The sequence below is a fragment of the Helicoverpa zea genome, chromosome 28, assembly GCF_022581195.2.
Source record: "Helicoverpa zea isolate HzStark_Cry1AcR chromosome 28, ilHelZeax1.1, whole genome shotgun sequence".
Classification (NCBI taxonomy): Eukaryota; Metazoa; Arthropoda; class Insecta; order Lepidoptera; family Noctuidae; genus Helicoverpa; species Helicoverpa zea.
Genome location: NC_061479.1, coordinates 4211062 through 4228064, shown reverse-complemented (window position 1 = coordinate 4228064; position 17003 = coordinate 4211062). Strand labels below are relative to the sequence as shown.

General features: G+C 37.8%; 1 protein-coding gene across 16 annotated transcripts in view; it reads left to right on the top strand.

Annotated features, from left to right (window-relative positions):
• Positions 1-15720, top strand: part of LOC124643778 (P protein-like) — a 37261-nt gene extending 21541 nt beyond the window's left edge. For all 16 annotated transcript variants that reach the window (XM_047182858.1, XM_047182867.1, XM_047182861.1 and 13 more), the window contains 17 exons: positions 612-723; positions 908-968; positions 1116-1251; positions 1678-1826; positions 3146-3323; positions 3782-3930; positions 4424-4627; positions 5018-5133; positions 5530-5668; positions 6640-6775; positions 7290-7387; positions 7836-7934; positions 8376-8469; positions 8957-9099; positions 12554-12664; positions 13570-13717; positions 14520-15720. In XM_047182858.1, coding sequence (XP_047038814.1) covers positions 612-723; positions 908-968; positions 1116-1251; positions 1678-1826; positions 3146-3323; positions 3782-3930; positions 4424-4627; positions 5018-5133; positions 5530-5668; positions 6640-6775; positions 7290-7387; positions 7836-7934; positions 8376-8469; positions 8957-9099; positions 12554-12664; positions 13570-13717; positions 14520-14698 — 2252 coding nt within the window. In that variant the 3' untranslated portion in view covers positions 14699-15720. The remainder of the gene's footprint in view (positions 1-611; positions 724-907; positions 969-1115; positions 1252-1677; positions 1827-3145; positions 3324-3781; positions 3931-4423; positions 4628-5017; positions 5134-5529; positions 5669-6639; positions 6776-7289; positions 7388-7835; positions 7935-8375; positions 8470-8956; positions 9100-12553; positions 12665-13569; positions 13718-14519) is intronic.
• The last annotated feature ends 1283 nt before the right edge of the window (positions 15721-17003 follow it).

Genomic DNA, 17003 nt, shown 5'->3' with positions numbered 1-17003 from the left:
GGACTTTGTTTTATAATACTGCAAAAATTGGGTCTAAATATGTATTGAGAAAACTTTTAACAACTTATGAGATAACGTTCATAATAAACCAGTAGTTTTTACGCGACAGTCGATTCAACAAATGCAATCGATTTACCACGCTAAACAAAAAAAAAACATTTTGCCATAAAGAAGCTTAACAAAAAACAGAACGTGTCTTACAAAATAAATATTCTAGTTAGTCTAGTCATTAGTTTTTATGACTAGCTAGTCTAAAATTAGAATCCAATGTACGCAGGACACGTACCTACATTAGAATTTTATGACATTGACGCTGATTAATACGGGTAGTCAATAGCCTGAAAGTCTGATAGCCAGTGCTATCGAGTTGCTCAGGTAACTGGGTTGAGGAGGTCAGATAGGCAGTCGCTCCATTTGGCAGTACTCAAGTGCATGCAGTTAGACTGGGAGCTTCAACATAGTTGGGAAAAAGTTAGACGGATGCTGATCCTATATAATATGCTGCATCCGTTTGAAGGGGTTTTATTGCGGGTCAAATAATTCAATCGATATTAGCATAAGTAAAAAGTATGTAAAAAAAGGTAGTCAGTTTGTTCGTACAATATTTTCAGGTAAAATAGAACTAATAGAAGAACCAAATGAAGGAGATAAAACAATATTTGATAAGAAACATGAAGAAACGAAGAGGGAAGACGTTGAAACTCTTAAAGATGCCACGCATAGGTAAGATACATTGAAAGACTAGCTATAGAGTGTAGAAGTTATATCACACGAAAGCGGGTGAGCTATACCTACATATGTGTGTAATGTGTGAGCAATCTGTTCAACCGTTTTGTTGTGAAAACGTAACAAACAAACGAATTCACATTTGCATTTTATATGTTATATTAAGTTTAGAATGTTTCAGGTTAATGGAACCAATGCACGCTATTGAAGACACCAAATTAAAATCAGTTAAAACGAAAAAGGTTAGTATTTGAGTAGTCTCTTCATCATCATCCTCCTGCCCTTATCCCAATTTTACCAGTGGTTGGCGCATGTCTTCTGCTTCCATACTTCTGTTTCCTGAGAAAACCTAAAAATAAAAAGCTGATGATGATGATGTTACATTACAGGTAAAACAAGCTCTTCGAACAATAAAGCTATGTGGACTGGTGTCCTGCTGGGTGCTGCTAACAGTGTCACTGTTGATGAACATGGAGCGATCTGATGTGGTGCTGCATACTGCTGTTAAGGGCGGTGAGCTGAAAGGTACGAATAAAGCTGTAATTACTTGAAGATATGAGAAAATAGCTAGACTTCACACCTACTAAGAGACAACCCTGTAGACAACTACAATCTTAACGGTCCAAATCTACCGATAACATAAACTGAAGGTGTAGATTTTCTGAGGTCGATAGTTTATTTGGGCTCCGAAATAAGTATGAATATGAATGGTAGTATGCATATAACAATGATCAGGTATCTTGTCGATATCGATACCTGTAAGTAATTAATAGAAACAAAGAATTTAAACCTTCAAAATAAATAGTAATTCCACTGTCATGCCAACTATCCACCGACTATTTAGTGTGCAGTGTGCGCAGCTTTAAATATACAACTACATATACTAAATTCTGAGTCATAATATGAAGAAGAATATAATAATGAACTAACTCCATACTTTTGCATTTCCAGAATATGAATTGCCGTCCAGCAGTGAGCGCGTCAAACTGCTGATTACGCTGACTGGTCCATTTGAGAAGGCAGCTACTAATGATAGTTCTAATACGTTGCTGTTGTGGCTACATAGGCAGGTAGCTGATGATGAAGGGGATTTTCAGCAGGTAAGACTTGGAATTTAGAGTAGTAACACATATTGCAATGGTCATTGATGGAACTTTTGATATGTTGCATTTCAATTATTTCTTGAAAATTATCATATTTTGTATTTTAAAGGTACCGGATATTTGAATTAGATTTTCGGGGTTGAAGAAAGACATAAAAAATACTTTGAGGTAATATGGCGCGTAATATCGCGAATGGCAATATCACGCCTCATACCTGATGGTACCTAAGTAGGTTAAAACCATTTACCACCAATCCAAAGAAACGGCTTTTTCATCTTCCCCTCCAAAAATTGCGTAAATTTTCTTCTGCGTAAAAAGCCTTCTAGATCATTCTGTGGAGTTAAGGTTTATCTTCCCTTAGAAAGTCCTGAGTTTTTCAAATCATGTTTATAAACTCATTAGGTAATAACTTTTTATCTGCACTAAACTACAGTTAAATCATAAATATTTACGAGTGAGTGATTAATGTTCTGTAATACAATGAAGTCATTCAGTTGTCAATGCTTCAGCACAGATGGTGCTTTGTTTGTCAATGTTTATTGGTAAGAGTGCAAATATATGTAATGTGTATCGATGATAACGGTCTCCAAGACTAAGAAAAATACATGTGGATTTCATGTCTCATTAATTTTTTTTTTTGAAAATACCTTCATAACTCTCCTATGGGGTCTACTAGTCTAAATAATGTCTGGACAGTCTTATATGGGGTATTTCATCATCGTGATGAAATAAATTTTGGTGGTACCCTTCTGCCCTTATCCCAATTTATTTGGAGTCGGCGCAACATGTTTTCTCCTTCCATACTCTTCCGTCTACTACCAAATGGTTTTATTTGTATCTAATTATCCACAGTTTCACCCACGTCCTGTGAGAACTACTCTGCTCACCCTGATAAAAAGTAGCTTATGTGTCCTTGCTCAGACTTTAACAAGACAAGACCATGCGTACCAAATATAATTTAAATTGCGTAATCGGAGTAAAAAAGCTCCAGACAGACAGATACTTTCGCGTTTATAATGAAGTATTTTATTTTATTTATTTAACCATTTATGTACACACAGTAAACACACACGAAAGAAGAAGAAGTAACATACAATAGTACAAAGGTTCTGCTTATTTCTAAAGAAATCTCTTCCAGAAGACCCGTAGTAGGAGAGTTAGAATATAGAGATGTACACAGACTGTGTAAAAGAACTGTGCAACAGTATTTTTTATTATTATAAACCTCAAAAAATATAAAATACATTTATAGTAACAGCGACACAAAATCATCAAAATCTTCTACCAGTCACCCAACATCCCAAATTGAATTCCAGAACTCAACAAAATGGATGATCCATCTCCAACCGGAACAACTCCTGGACTTCTCACCCAGCGCCTCGGAGACTAAGATGCTGATGCTGCAGGACAACTCGCCGATACACAGCAGGAGGCTCAACCTGACTGCAGAGCTGCAGGAAGAGATTACTAGGTGGAACCAGATTGGGATTAATGGTGATTATTTCTGGGTTACCTATTTACTGCAGTTTTACACATAAAAGAGAGTGACTTCACATCAAAAAATAAAATATTGCCCACTAAAGAAGAAATAATAAACTTAATACAACGGAATAAGCTACGATGTTTGTGACTATCACAAGCTTATTCTGTAGGAAAAGAATTTTCAAAATCTGTTGAAGAGATCTTGAGATTAGGCCCTACCTAGACTTTTTTTTAATGCTTCTTGCGCACAAAGTACAAAGGCTTAACGCCTTAGGCGTTCTTTACCACTACAATCTCTTATTCACTCGTTCTTTCTTTAAAATGTACAGTAAAGTCGCTACTTTATTCTTCTCCATGTATTGATTTTAGCTTCGGTTTTCAAAATCATTCCAAAAATAAATATTTCAAGTTCGCTCGCTATAACCACTCTCTTTTCAGCTTTATCTAAAAACTTTTCCTCACATTTCCAGGTACGCGCGTAACTCTCCGCATGAGCACACAGAGTAACCTGACGGTGCCTCTGACCGTGAGCTACCAGCTGAACCCCATAGACCCTGAGGATGGCATCATCTATGCCACCATACTGCTCATTGCGTTATACATGCTTATTATTTTTGAGGTATGATTCATAACGATTTAAATATTTGTTATTATTAGTTTTCGTTATTGACTTTCCCAACTATCTTGGGTTGGCTTGCAGTCTAACCAATACCAGGGTCTTACATTTGGCGACTGCCCAGCTGACCTCCTCAAACTGTTTCCTAAGTACCCCTCGGTGGGAGTGGTAGTCAAGTAGAATTTCTAGCATCTGACTACCGTCAACGACTGCCAAAGGCTTTCAATTGACAGCCGAGACCCAATAATTTTACGAGCTTTCGAAACACAGAGGTTCAAGTGCATTGTGTGTTTAGTTGTTATATACCTACCAACTTCTCAAAAAGGAGTTTTTTTTTTCTAAGACGCCTAGACTAATTTGGAACATTGTTTCTTTATATAAAATATTATACTCACCGCTTGGTCATAACTGCGCATACTAAACTTGTCCTCGGAAATAACTTGTAAGTCGCCATTAGCTTTGCCGACAACTATACTAAAATCCTCAAATCTTCCAGATAGTAAACCGCACAATAGCAGCTCTCCTCTCATCTTCCCTCGCAGTGGCTGTACTGGCCCTCAGCGGCGAAAGACCCACACTACCCGAGCTGGTCTCCTGGCTGGATGTGGAGACATTACTTCTGCTCTTCAGCATGATGCTTCTAGTGGCTATATTGGCAGAAACAGGCCTGTTCGATTACCTCGCTGTCTTGGCTTTCGAAGTAAGTCCAAAATACCAAAAATATACAGCACCAACAAATACCTAGCCAAGTAGTTTCACGCGAGTATTACCATCAAGACCACCATGATTGTTTTCTCACTGGTTTCTTAAGGTGAAGTAAAACGTCTAGAGGAAACTTGGACTTTATAATCTGAAATTGCCATTTCGCCTTGATCAAGCGTGGTGATTAACGCTCGGTCGTACTCTGTAGATATTGTATAGTAGATTCACAACTAATCTAGAATTCAAGTTGCTGGTTCAGATGCAGTTGAATGAAACAGTTTTTATGTAACCGCTGCAGTTGCTTATACTATGGGTAACTCACACTCTTGATAAGCTAGTCATCATATAATATATTCCAGGTCTACGGTCTTATTCCACCATGTTTCAGTTGACAGGCGGTAGAACGTGGCCACTGATCAACGTGCTGTGTTTCTTCACGGCTATATTCTCCACATTCCTGGATAATGTCACCACTGTGCTGCTTATGACGCCTGTTACAATCAGGTAAGAATTAAAATTGAGATTTTCAGGGAATCTCTTATGGACGCCTGTATCCTTTCTAATATTATAAATGTTGTGAGTTTCTATGTCGAACTGAATTGAATGCTCTAGAAGCGAACATGCTATTGGTGGACTAAAAGTTTGCAGTGTGCGGGGGACTCTAACAGGTGAAAAGATTGTAGGGCCTGCTTCATCAAGCAATCATAGATTGACTACTTAGCAAAAGTTAATGTCCATAGTTTTAAATGGCTATAATACGTGGTCATATTACGAATAAAATAAAGCCATTAAAACACGACTACAAACTAAAACAAACATTCATTCAAAACATAGACATCCCGCCTTAGAACCTCTATTTTGGCCAATCGGTTAAAAGAGCATTTTTATGATAATTTCCAGATTATGCGAGGTGACCCAACTGAACCCGGTCCCAGTGCTGATGTCAATGGTGATCTTCAGCAATGTGGGTGGCGCCGCCACGCCGGTGGGCGACCCGCCCAACGTCATCATCGCCACGCACCCCTCTATTGTTAAAGCTGTGAGTTTTGGGTTAAGCCTTCTGCTAGGAATGTCATATTATATCAGACCCACCACTCTGCTTGGCGCGGGGGTGCCTCCGCCTGCATCACAAGGAACGCCCCTTGTGCTCCGGCCATCATAAGCCCATATTATGGGCCCTAGTTGCCTGAAATAAAGGAATAAATAATAAATAAGGACCCCTCCCCACTGGGGGGAGGTATGAGGGGCCTGCCGTTAGGCGGGCAATCGCCGGTGGGGGACTGGACGCTATAGATTCCCAGACCCCCACCACTCAGGCGAAGTAGGAGCGCCGCTGGGCCTTTTTAGTGGCTATACCGGGCACATTTGTACCTGGGAGCCCCATATACTCCTCCCCCGTCCCCCGACGAGAAGGGCATGCGTAATAGCATTTTTTACCCAGCGACAACAAAAAAAGCCTTTTGCCAACTATATGTATATGGGTCGTCTTTCATTCTAGCCCGGATGCACAGACCATTTTATAACAAAAATAATCCACACCACACATCCTCTCCCTTCTTATTCATGTCCTATTTCAGGCAAACAATCTATAGTTTCCTTGGTCTAATTCTGCTTCCATTACCATTAACGCCTACCCGGACAAAATATCTCATTCGAAAATATGTCGCTCAGGGATAATTTAGCTTCAAAACAATGAAACATTTGTCAAGTAGGTTCTGTGAAGTTTCGAAGCCTCTAGTAGAATAGGAGGAACTGTTAAAATTTACCTTTAATTATGTTATTAAGGCGATTATCACACGGTACCGCGTACCGCCACGGAGGGCGGTGGCGCTCGAACAAAAGAGCACCGCTCGAACGCGCGGTCAGGCGGTGTACGTGTGTTAGGCATCAACGGATTTAATGCAGGTCAATGCGACATGAGATCCGCTTCACCGCCTACCGCAGCAGTGCACGGTGCCGTGTGTCAATCGCCTAAAAGCTAATTTAACATGTCTTGTTTTTTTGTTACAGAATATAAACTTCACAACGTTCACATTGCACATGGGCGTTGGTATTCTGATAGTTGGAGTGCAAACATACTTCCAACTCAGATTTATGTTTAGAGATATCAATAAGCTAAGAAATAGTGTGCCCAGAGATATATTAGGTGAGTAAACAATAACACACTTTTCTTAGTAGACTACCTACTTTTCGTTTCCGAATAAACATTTCCCTATAGCCTTCCTCGATAAGTGCGCTAAGTTATCAATCACTGAAATATTTTTTCAAATTCAACCAGACAAATTTACTCTACAGCTTTAAAATATGTATAATAAAAGATATGTTCATTTTATATTCTTCTGAATCCTTTAAATCCGGTATATAAGTAAACAAAACATGAAAATTCATCAAACCTAAGGACGGACATGTGTTGCTTGCTCGGGACCTATTCCCAGCAAAAAGACAGCACCTATGGTATGGGAAGCGTAGACATTTTGGTGGCTGTCTAATCTAGATGGTGTGGACGGTGTGGAGGGTGTAATCTGTGGTGTCGGTTACACTTGTGCAGCCGGTTGATACCTAAAAATGGTTTATGCCAAGCAACCTTTCATCTCTTATGTTCCTTGACGACATAAAGTTTAACGACAGCTACAAACAATATATTTATAAAACCTTTCCAGAGTTACGTCAAGAGCTGGCGGTGTGGAGACGCGCGGCCGCTTCGCTCTCATCGTACTCCAGAGACGAGGACATCGTGCGGAGAGCGCTGGAGAAGAAGGTAACTACTTACAAACTATATTAAATAACAAATTACATATTATGTACCCAAGTTAAAGCGTTTTAACAATGCTTTCGTGAAGGGCCAATGTAATACTCAATTCACATTCAAAAGGCGATGGAACTAAGCCATTTAGACCCGATTGCAGGCGGAATACGGTGATACGTTCCAAAACAGGTGTTGGTGTGAAATGAAACTGGGTTAGACACGTCAGCCCGAATACATTAGGAAAGATAGGCCACTATTGTAAACTCAGTGGACATCTCAAGATGGACACCGTAGACGAAGTAAGCCCCGTAAGAGATGGCGTTACTCCTGCCATCAAAATTGGTGATCTCGGCCGCAGAATAGGGAAGAATAAAACCAGATGGGGAGGCCTTTGCCCAGGAGTGCGATATTTTAGACAAATCATGAAAATAAAATAAAACAGTGCACTTCCTGGTGGCAGGTGTCGCGACTGAGCTCAGCGCTGGCGCGGCGCGAGGCGGGCGCGGCACCCCGCAGCGACCCTGCTTTTACACAAACTCTTGCTGAGATGAAGCTCAAGGTACTGTCTTATGTTATAACTTCACATACACACACACAGAGACCCATACATTTCCTTAACTTATGTTTTATATTCCTCTAGTATTTACTCTCGCAACTGTAATCCTCAAAAAACTATGACCTTTTCTGTTAACAAGATCATTAACGCGGTGTTTGCTTACCATTTCTTCAAAGAACGGTAATTTTTTGAAAGGAGATTTGAATAAAAACTAAGCTAGACAGCTGGCTTCTTTTCAAAATTTTCTAGTGTTCTTAAAAAGAAACGAATCAATATTTTCTAAACTCTAACCCATCATATTCCTTCTTAAGCCTTTATGTAACAGGGCCGCGGTAACTCGCGCAAACAATCCCGCGGCCCCAGCAAACCCTGAATACTACCTAACCAGTATTTGAAGAGATCCGTGGCACTGGCAAATAAATATTGTATTTATATAATTTCCAGTACCGCATCAGAGACAAGCCGCTACTAGTGAAGTCAGCTGTCTGCGTGTCATTCGTCATCATCGTGTTCTTTCTGCACGCCATACCTGAACTGCGTGAGTATGAGACCTTCTTACAAAGATTTTACGATCATATAAGGAGATTATAATATATGTTCTCAGCTAAGGAGAATAGCCAACTGCGCAGGACATATTATGGTGCACAAGCATTTGCTTGGACACAAGTGTATTCACTATTCCTTCACTCTCATAGTCCGATGAGCTTACAATAAGCTATCCACGTATTTATTTTCTTACTTGAAATAGAAGTCATCAGCCCCATGAAAGCATTATCAAATTACTATGTCTAATAATCAACTTCACAGATAGATAGATCATTGAAATACGCCGTAAGGCTGTCTGTAACTATTGCATTTTTTCTTCTTTTCTTAATCTGCTTGGGTGTCCTATTTAGGTAACACCCTACATTTTCTAAAAAAAAATGGCCCCTACATTTTCTTCTGATGACATCATGATTGTACATCATGTCTTGACCGATAAGTCTCTCGAGGCTTCTTGGCTAATGAATAACTTATGTTTGCAGAGCGTCTCTCGCTGGGCTGGACAGCACTCCTGGGAGCTCTGCTGCTGCTGCTACTCGCAGAGAGAGATGACCTGGAGCCCATACTGGCGAGGGTCGAGTGGTCCACGCTGCTGTTCTTTGCAGGACTCTTTGTGCTTATGGAGGTAAGTACTTTATACTTCTTCCATAAGGCCCACAGTCTAAACACAGCTATAATACGATGTTCCGCCATGAAGTTCCAGTTCATATCTTCCAGCTCCATCATCAGATCAGTTCGAAAGTACCATATTATCTAATTGTCATTAGAACTACACATAACTCCCAATTTTCATGACTTTACGTTCCTTGGAAGATAGTTAAATTAGTATGTCCATCAGGATTGAGGAGCCACTTTTTGTATCTTAATGAAATTTTGTACTTATTTAGTAGTAAGTTAAAATGTATTGTAGGCTCAATCTTGGAATTTGTAGTATAATAGTTCAAAAGTTATATGAACACAAAGGTGGCTCCTCAATCTAAATATTTGGACTGAGGAGCCACGTTGGAACACAGAAAGTATACGATGTACATTCTTGAAAATTTTGTATGATTTAGTAGTAATTGAGCGCAATGAGTACTAAAAATTTAATTCCACTACCTTTAATATTTAAGAAGATACAATACTTTTAATGTGGCACCTTAACCCATACAATGAAAGTGTGAATTCCCATGAATCGTAAGTGGCAAATTCAAATTACACCCCATAAACATTTAGTAGTAAGTGTGCCTGAATTTGTAGTACATAAACAAAGTAGCAAAACTGAGTGAATTTTGTAAAAAAACGTATTTTAAGTGGCTCCTCAATCCTGACGTTTCTGAAATGAGAAAATGCTTGAGTTACCTGAAATCGGAATGGAATAAAAAAAATAAAGACACTAACATTTAGTATAAATTTCTACTAAATATACATGCACAAATGAAAATTGTATGTATTCAATATCTGATAAAAAATCATCTTTTCCATATTCCTTAGGACGTCGCCATTAAGGGTGACCATGTAATATGAAGAACATCAGGATAAATAGCTCTCAGCTTTGCCGCCGTGCTCTCGCTGTGGCGGCATATTGGGCTGACATAGTGTAGTCTCAATATATGACATGTCATCGACACAAAAGAAGAAGAAGCTTTGCCGCCAATTTTTTTTTATATTCTTTATTATTTTTTATCTCTAATAATTTGTCGTCAATCGTCGTGCTGTATGATCTTATTCTCATTTAGTACAGCTGTCAATTTTACTAAATGTGCATGATTTTTCTAAAATGTTTTGATGTAACAAAAATGTTCATCAATCAGTTATTAAAACTGCAGTATCAGTTTCCTGAACATCACTTTGGAAAACTTGCTATTCAAAACACCGAAAAAATTTCTACTAGAAATTAAGAAATTAAGAACAAGGTTTTAACAACTTACTTAGCAATTCTCCAAAATTAAAATTAAGAATAGATACACATGCTTGGCAAAACCTTTTGATGCTAGTAATATTTTGACGACCTCGATGGCGCAATGGTCATCATGCCGGACCGCCGAACCTGAGGTCCCGGGTTCGATTCCCGGTTCGGTCGACATTTGTGTGATAAGCATGCTTGTTGGCCGTGGTCTGGGTGTTATGATATGTATTTATAAATATGTATATATGTAGCTATATGTAGTTTATCAGTTGTGTTAGCACCCATAACACAAGTTAATAAATAACTTACCATGGGGCTAACCGACCGTGTGTGAAAAAGGTGTCCCGACATTATTTATGTCCCGACATTATTTAATATATTCTAGTCATTAAAACCTTTTGAAACATAAAGTTCTTAAAACCAAGATTTAACATAGGTGCCCGCTTTTTTTGCAAAAAAGTGTATTTTAAGTACCCTTAGTGGCAGTTGTGGAAACTCTTTACCAAAATAAATAAAATATGGCCTAACACAAGGTAGCTGCTATCAACCGTTAAGGAGTTCCCTTAACGCACTTTGTCTTCATTGTCAGGTCTGATATGGTACTCATAACATATTTCGGTGTAAAGATCTCGTTAATACGAAGCCAATGATCCCAAACACTTGGCAGTTGCTATATACCGATACGGAGTTCCCTTGATTTTCTGTCGCCTCCATCATCAAGTAAGATCCAAACCTTCATAGTCACATCACGAATAACCTGTTAGCTATGGGACAAAACTGCGAGTAGAAAGAAAAAAAAATCATTTCGGTCCAGGCGTCTTCGAGGTAGCGAGTAACAAAGAAAATAACTAGTGACTTGAGAACTCGCTCCTTTTTTTTGAAGTCGGTTACAACAACGCAGCAAATATGTTTCATATGTAATGCTATCATTATTAAAAAAAAATGCGAAGTATCGAATTTACGGACAATGAAAATCAAATCCATTGCCACTACGAAATACTATATAGGCAGTATGGTCGTAACACTTTAGCCTGCCCTATAAAGGGCAAAAAAAAACAGGCGCGTTTTTTGAATTTGGAACATTACACCGCTCCAGCAATGTAGAATGACAAAGCAAGTTTATTAAATAGGTACTTTATTAAGTAAGGTTATTAAATACTTTTGTATTTACCCAATAATATTTTGTCATTCAAGAGGCGGAATAGCCATAAATGTGTTTGCCTACAGAGGTTTAATAAAAAATTGGCGGCAAAGCTGAGAACTACCTATTTATCCTGATTTTTATTCATATTACATGGTCACCCTTAATGGCGACGTCCTAAGGAATATGGAAAAGATGATTTTTTATCAGATATTGAATACATACAATTTTCATTTGTGCATGTATATTTAGTAGAAATTTATACTAAATGTTAGTGTCTTTATTTTTTTTATTCCATTCCGATTTCAGGTAACTCAAGCATTTTCTCATTTCAGAAACGTCAGGATTGAGGAGCCACTTAAAATACGTTTTTTTACAAAATTCACTCAGTTTTGCTACTTTGTTTATGTACTACAAATTCAGGCACACTTACTACTAAATGTTTATGGGGTGTAATTTGAATTTGCCACTTACGATTCATGGGAATTCACACTTTCATTGTATGGGTTAAGGTGCCACATTAAAAGTATTGTATCTTCTTAAATATTAAAGGTAGTGGAATTAAATTTTTAGTACTCATTGCGCTCAATTACTACTAAATCATACAAAATTTTCAAGAATGTACATCGTATACTTTCTGTGTTCCAACGTGGCTAATCAGTCCAAATATTTAGATTGAGGAGCCACCTTTGTGTTCATATAACTTTTGAACTATTATACTACAAATTCCAAGATTGAGCCTACAATACTTTTTAACTTACTACTAAATAAGTACAAAATTTCATTAAGATACAAAAAGTGGCTCCTCAATCCTGATGGACATAAATTAGTTACCTTAGATTCCATTACCTATACCTCTATACAAAGACAGACATAAGTATCACTTTAACAGTTTTTCATATCTGAAATGGCTGAACGATTTTAACTAACATTCAGTTCTGTTGGGTTCCATGGGTACTTTTTAAACGAGTACGAGCAGGAATTTTCCTAGTACTCAACCTTAATTTATATAGGAAACGGCTAGGCAAATAATGGTTATTATAATTCCAGGCGTTATCAAAGCTGGGCTTGATATCGTGGATCGGTAACATGACGGAGTCGCTCATACTGCAAGTGGGTGAGGAGTCACGTCTAGCTGTGGCCATCATGCTTATATTGTGGGTAAGTTCAAAGCGACAGTTATTTAGGCCAAGCAAGATTCTGTTTTTCTATACTAAAAGAGCGTTACTTGTTGTTTTTCTTCAACATACTACAACAACAACATACAACGTTCTAACAGAATTTGGTACAAGTCGTCCACTTTATAAGTGTAGGTATTGCAAAAAGCGTAGTAAACTATTGGCAGGCACATGGCCTGACCTAGTCCCAAATGCTATAACCAAAATTCCTCTCGGTATGTTACCCACTTCAAACCAAGAAGTTCGAGGCAGATCATGTTGAATAGTTCTGTACCACAAACCTCTCCTTAATGTAACAGTACTAGAGCGTTCCTCCCACAAATTATGACAAAACTTTTTCGTGTGAGGAATAAGCTCAGTTAAAATAAGGGTCACCGGGAATACTGCGCCATCAATAATAGCTTCTGAAGCTAGCTTGTCAGCCATTTCATTTCCCAGGGTACCTATAATAATAAATCATTTATTCAGATAACCAAAGATCCGTTTTGTTAGTAATTACAATCTAGCCTTATAACTATTGTTAGTAAACTGACACAATACAGACATGAATTAAAATATCACCCTCCGCACCATCTTAACCAAGATTGGAGAAGAAATATCTTCCCCTATTATTTTAAGGATGCTGTTGTTGGTCTGTCGTACTCTGCTTAGTAACGATGCAGTTTTTTTGCGGATTACCTCATGAAAACCGTCAGTACGATTCTGCACAAACATGTGGGAAGTTATACAGTAAATATTTACAAATTGTTTCTGAAGACATTGTATAATTTTAAGTGCTTTATATGCAATCAACCTCGAACTCTCTATACACAACGAATTAAATGTTGAAGAGCGCTTTTGGATCGACTAGCTAAAAATGTGTAGTTGAATTTGATGTTTGTGTGGCAGGTGTCGGGCATAGCATCCGCGTTCGTGGACAACATCCCGCTGTCGACGATGATGGTGCGCGTGACGGCGCGGCTGGCGGCGCCGCGCGGGCTGGCGCTGCCGCTCGCGCCGCTCGCCTGGGCGCTCAGCTTCGGCGCCTGTCTCGGAGGTACAGCATCTCATGCCATGGAGAACAGCATGACTAGCGGAGCATGCCATCATCATCTCCCGAGCGTTTTCTCAACTATGTTGGGGTCGGCCTTCAGTCTAAACGGGTGCAGCTGAGTACCAATGTGCCACAAGGGGCGACTACCTATGTGACGTACATATGTGCACATCATCTCTCCTCGTCTTCCGAGCCTTTTCCCAACTATTAGGGTCGACTTCCAGTCTAATTGGATACATCTGAGTACCAGTGTTTTATATGGAGAGACTGCTTATCTGACCTTCTCAACCCAGTTACCCTTGCAAACCAATAGGTACAACTTGGTAAGTCTGGTTGTCAGACTTACTGGCTTATAACTAGCCGTAACGCCAACGAGAAGGATGTTAAATGTCAGCCGAGACTCGAGACCTACATAGTTAACAGTCATTCGTACCCAAGTAGGTAATATGTACTTAGAAAGTACACACAATCTAGCGGAGATGGATGTCATAACGCAAAATTTCTACGCACAGTTTGGGGGACGAGGAACGTTACTAGCTCCGCCCTTACACGCCTTCTATGGAACCTGCCCATTATTTTCAAAATAAAATCACCAATCAATTAAAACCAATCTTTGACAGATTGGTTTTGATTTGACAAGGAATCCAAACGCCTCGTTAGTTCTAGTTACCGTGACCTACAAGAAAGCGCCTGCCTGACCTACCTTCCTTATGGTATCTCCGCTATCTTTCCTTCCTCCGTGTCTTAGACGAACTCATAAATGTGACTGTGTATTTTTAATTATATTGTTTTTTCCTTTGTTCAGGTAACGGCACTCTAATCGGCGCGAGCGCAAACGTGGTGTGCGCAGGAGTGGCTGAACAACACGGCTATAGATTCACTTTCGTACAATTCTTAAAGATCGGCTTCCCTATCATGATAGGAAACTTAATAGTAGCCTCGTTATATCTGTTATTTTGTCACTGTTTTCTTGAACTACATTGATATTTATGGTAAACTAGCTTCTGCCCGCGGTTTCACCCGCGTGTCGTCCGTTGCCGGATGGTGATAAAAATCTTATGTCCTTCCTTTTAATTTTCAGCTTAAACGTTTCAGTAATTCATGAGTTATACGTACTAACACGACTTTCGTTTATTTATGTAGATATCATAGAAAATCTTCCTTCTAACATCCCTTTAAAATTAGAAGCATCATCCAAATGTATGAAAAAAAAGCAATATTTTTTTCATGTGGTAGCGAAAAGTATACGATATAAATGTTATATATCAATGAATACTAAATTAAATAATGTAATAAATTGGTTGCCTCCTACGGATTCGCTTATGAAAAACTTCACGAAACAAGATAAAATAACATTCTGTATTTTTATTATATTTTTATACATCGATTTCTTATTAAAATTAATCAGACTGATAAGAAATAGTTACTTTTGCAATGTGCCAAATTATTAACACATTATTTTTGTAATTTTCAAAAGTAAGTAAATACATGTATGTCTCAAATAGTGACAAAATAAGTAGGTACCTACTATTTTCATTTTTTTTTTAATAGTAAATTGTTGAGAGTTGTTAAAACTGGAAATTCATATTTATATTGCTCTCTGCTACCTATGTGTATAATATAGTTTTGGAGTCTTTCAAGTTGAGACAATAAACTTACTATTTATTATTTGAAAAATACTTAATTTAGAGCATTCTTATTTATTTCTATTTCAATTAAACACAACGAGACGAAAGTAAGAGCTCTTTAATTTTAATTGAAACAAAACATTCCTGTATTTTTATTCTTTTTTTAACGTTTTAGAAAAAAAAACATAGATCCAATCCTTTTTTCATTACTTTTGAGTACTAATAAAATTCTTTAATAAATTCCACCCTGTAAAATATTTTTGAGAATAATTTTTAGTCCCCAGCAAGGGTCGTAAATACATAAGGGTACAAATAATTAATTGTGATAATGTATAAGTATTATTGTGAACTACGAAATAAAATAATTTTAATTATGTTCTTGGTTGTTTCATTTATTTTTAGGGTTCCGTAATCAAAGGGTAAAACGGGACCGTATTATTTTCGCTCCTCTGTCCGTCCGTCCGTCCGTCTGTCACCAGGCTGTATCTCACGAACCGTGATAGTTACAGAGTTGAAATTTTTACAGATGATGTATTTCTGTTGCCGCTATAACAATAAATACTGAAAACTAGAATAAAATAATTGGGGGGCTCCCATACAACAAACGTGATTTTTTGTCCGTTATATAGTGTGCGTTCGCGCAGCGGAATGTTGTTGAATTTAATGATTTTAATTATGCAGACAATTAATGTAAGACTTTCTATAATTGTGTATGGTAAATAAAAATTTGTGTATGCAGCCATTGTGGAGAAATTCACCAAAAGCTGATTCCGCTGGGCGAACGTTGTCCTGGCGGAACTTTTTTTAATCCATAGACTTTAGAAAAAAGAGATGTGTCCAAAAATTAGTGTGTATTTGTGTATAATTATTTATGTATGAATGAAATCAGTGCATGCATAAACTTCGCAGAAATTCAAGTTTCCGCTACGCGAACGTTTGGTCATTAGCTAGTTTTCATATAAAGCGCTTACATAGAGAGCTGAACATTTTTACATACGTTGTTTTGAATTTGTTTATATTTGTTTAAAAAACAGATTTAGAAAAAGTCGTAGGGTTTAAAAGATAAAAATATAAACGTAAAATACACTTATTAGGTCTTAGTTCTTAAAGTATGCAGTTTGGGGTCTAGATTTTCACGTTTAAACAAACCTTGTATGTGTCTGCAACATGTTGCCAAGTACCAATGATGTTCTGTTAGTAATTGAAAAGTTATAGGATAATTTACCATGAATAGATCACTGTTTACAAAGCAGTCGAATATCACGAAATTATAAAGGAATTGCATGGTAAAATGTATGCCAATAATTAGTTTAATCATTCAACTATTCACTTGCAAAATTTCATGTCATTAAATTCAGTAATTAAAGAAAGACAATTATAATACTGACGAAGCATCGAAAACCTACATAATCCGACCAAGTTCGGATAGCTATGTATAAAAAAGCGGCCGTGCTATATATTTAGGTAACATCCCAAAATTTACATTATAATACCGGTATTGAATTGGTACAGGTGATAACACAATTGTTGTTTCGATATAATTTATAGGTTTTCTATACCTACTTTTTTAATGTATTTGACTATGACAGAAAGTAGGTAATAATACGTAGGTACTTTATCTAAGTATGCGCTTGAGACCTGAGGTATAATCTAGATATATT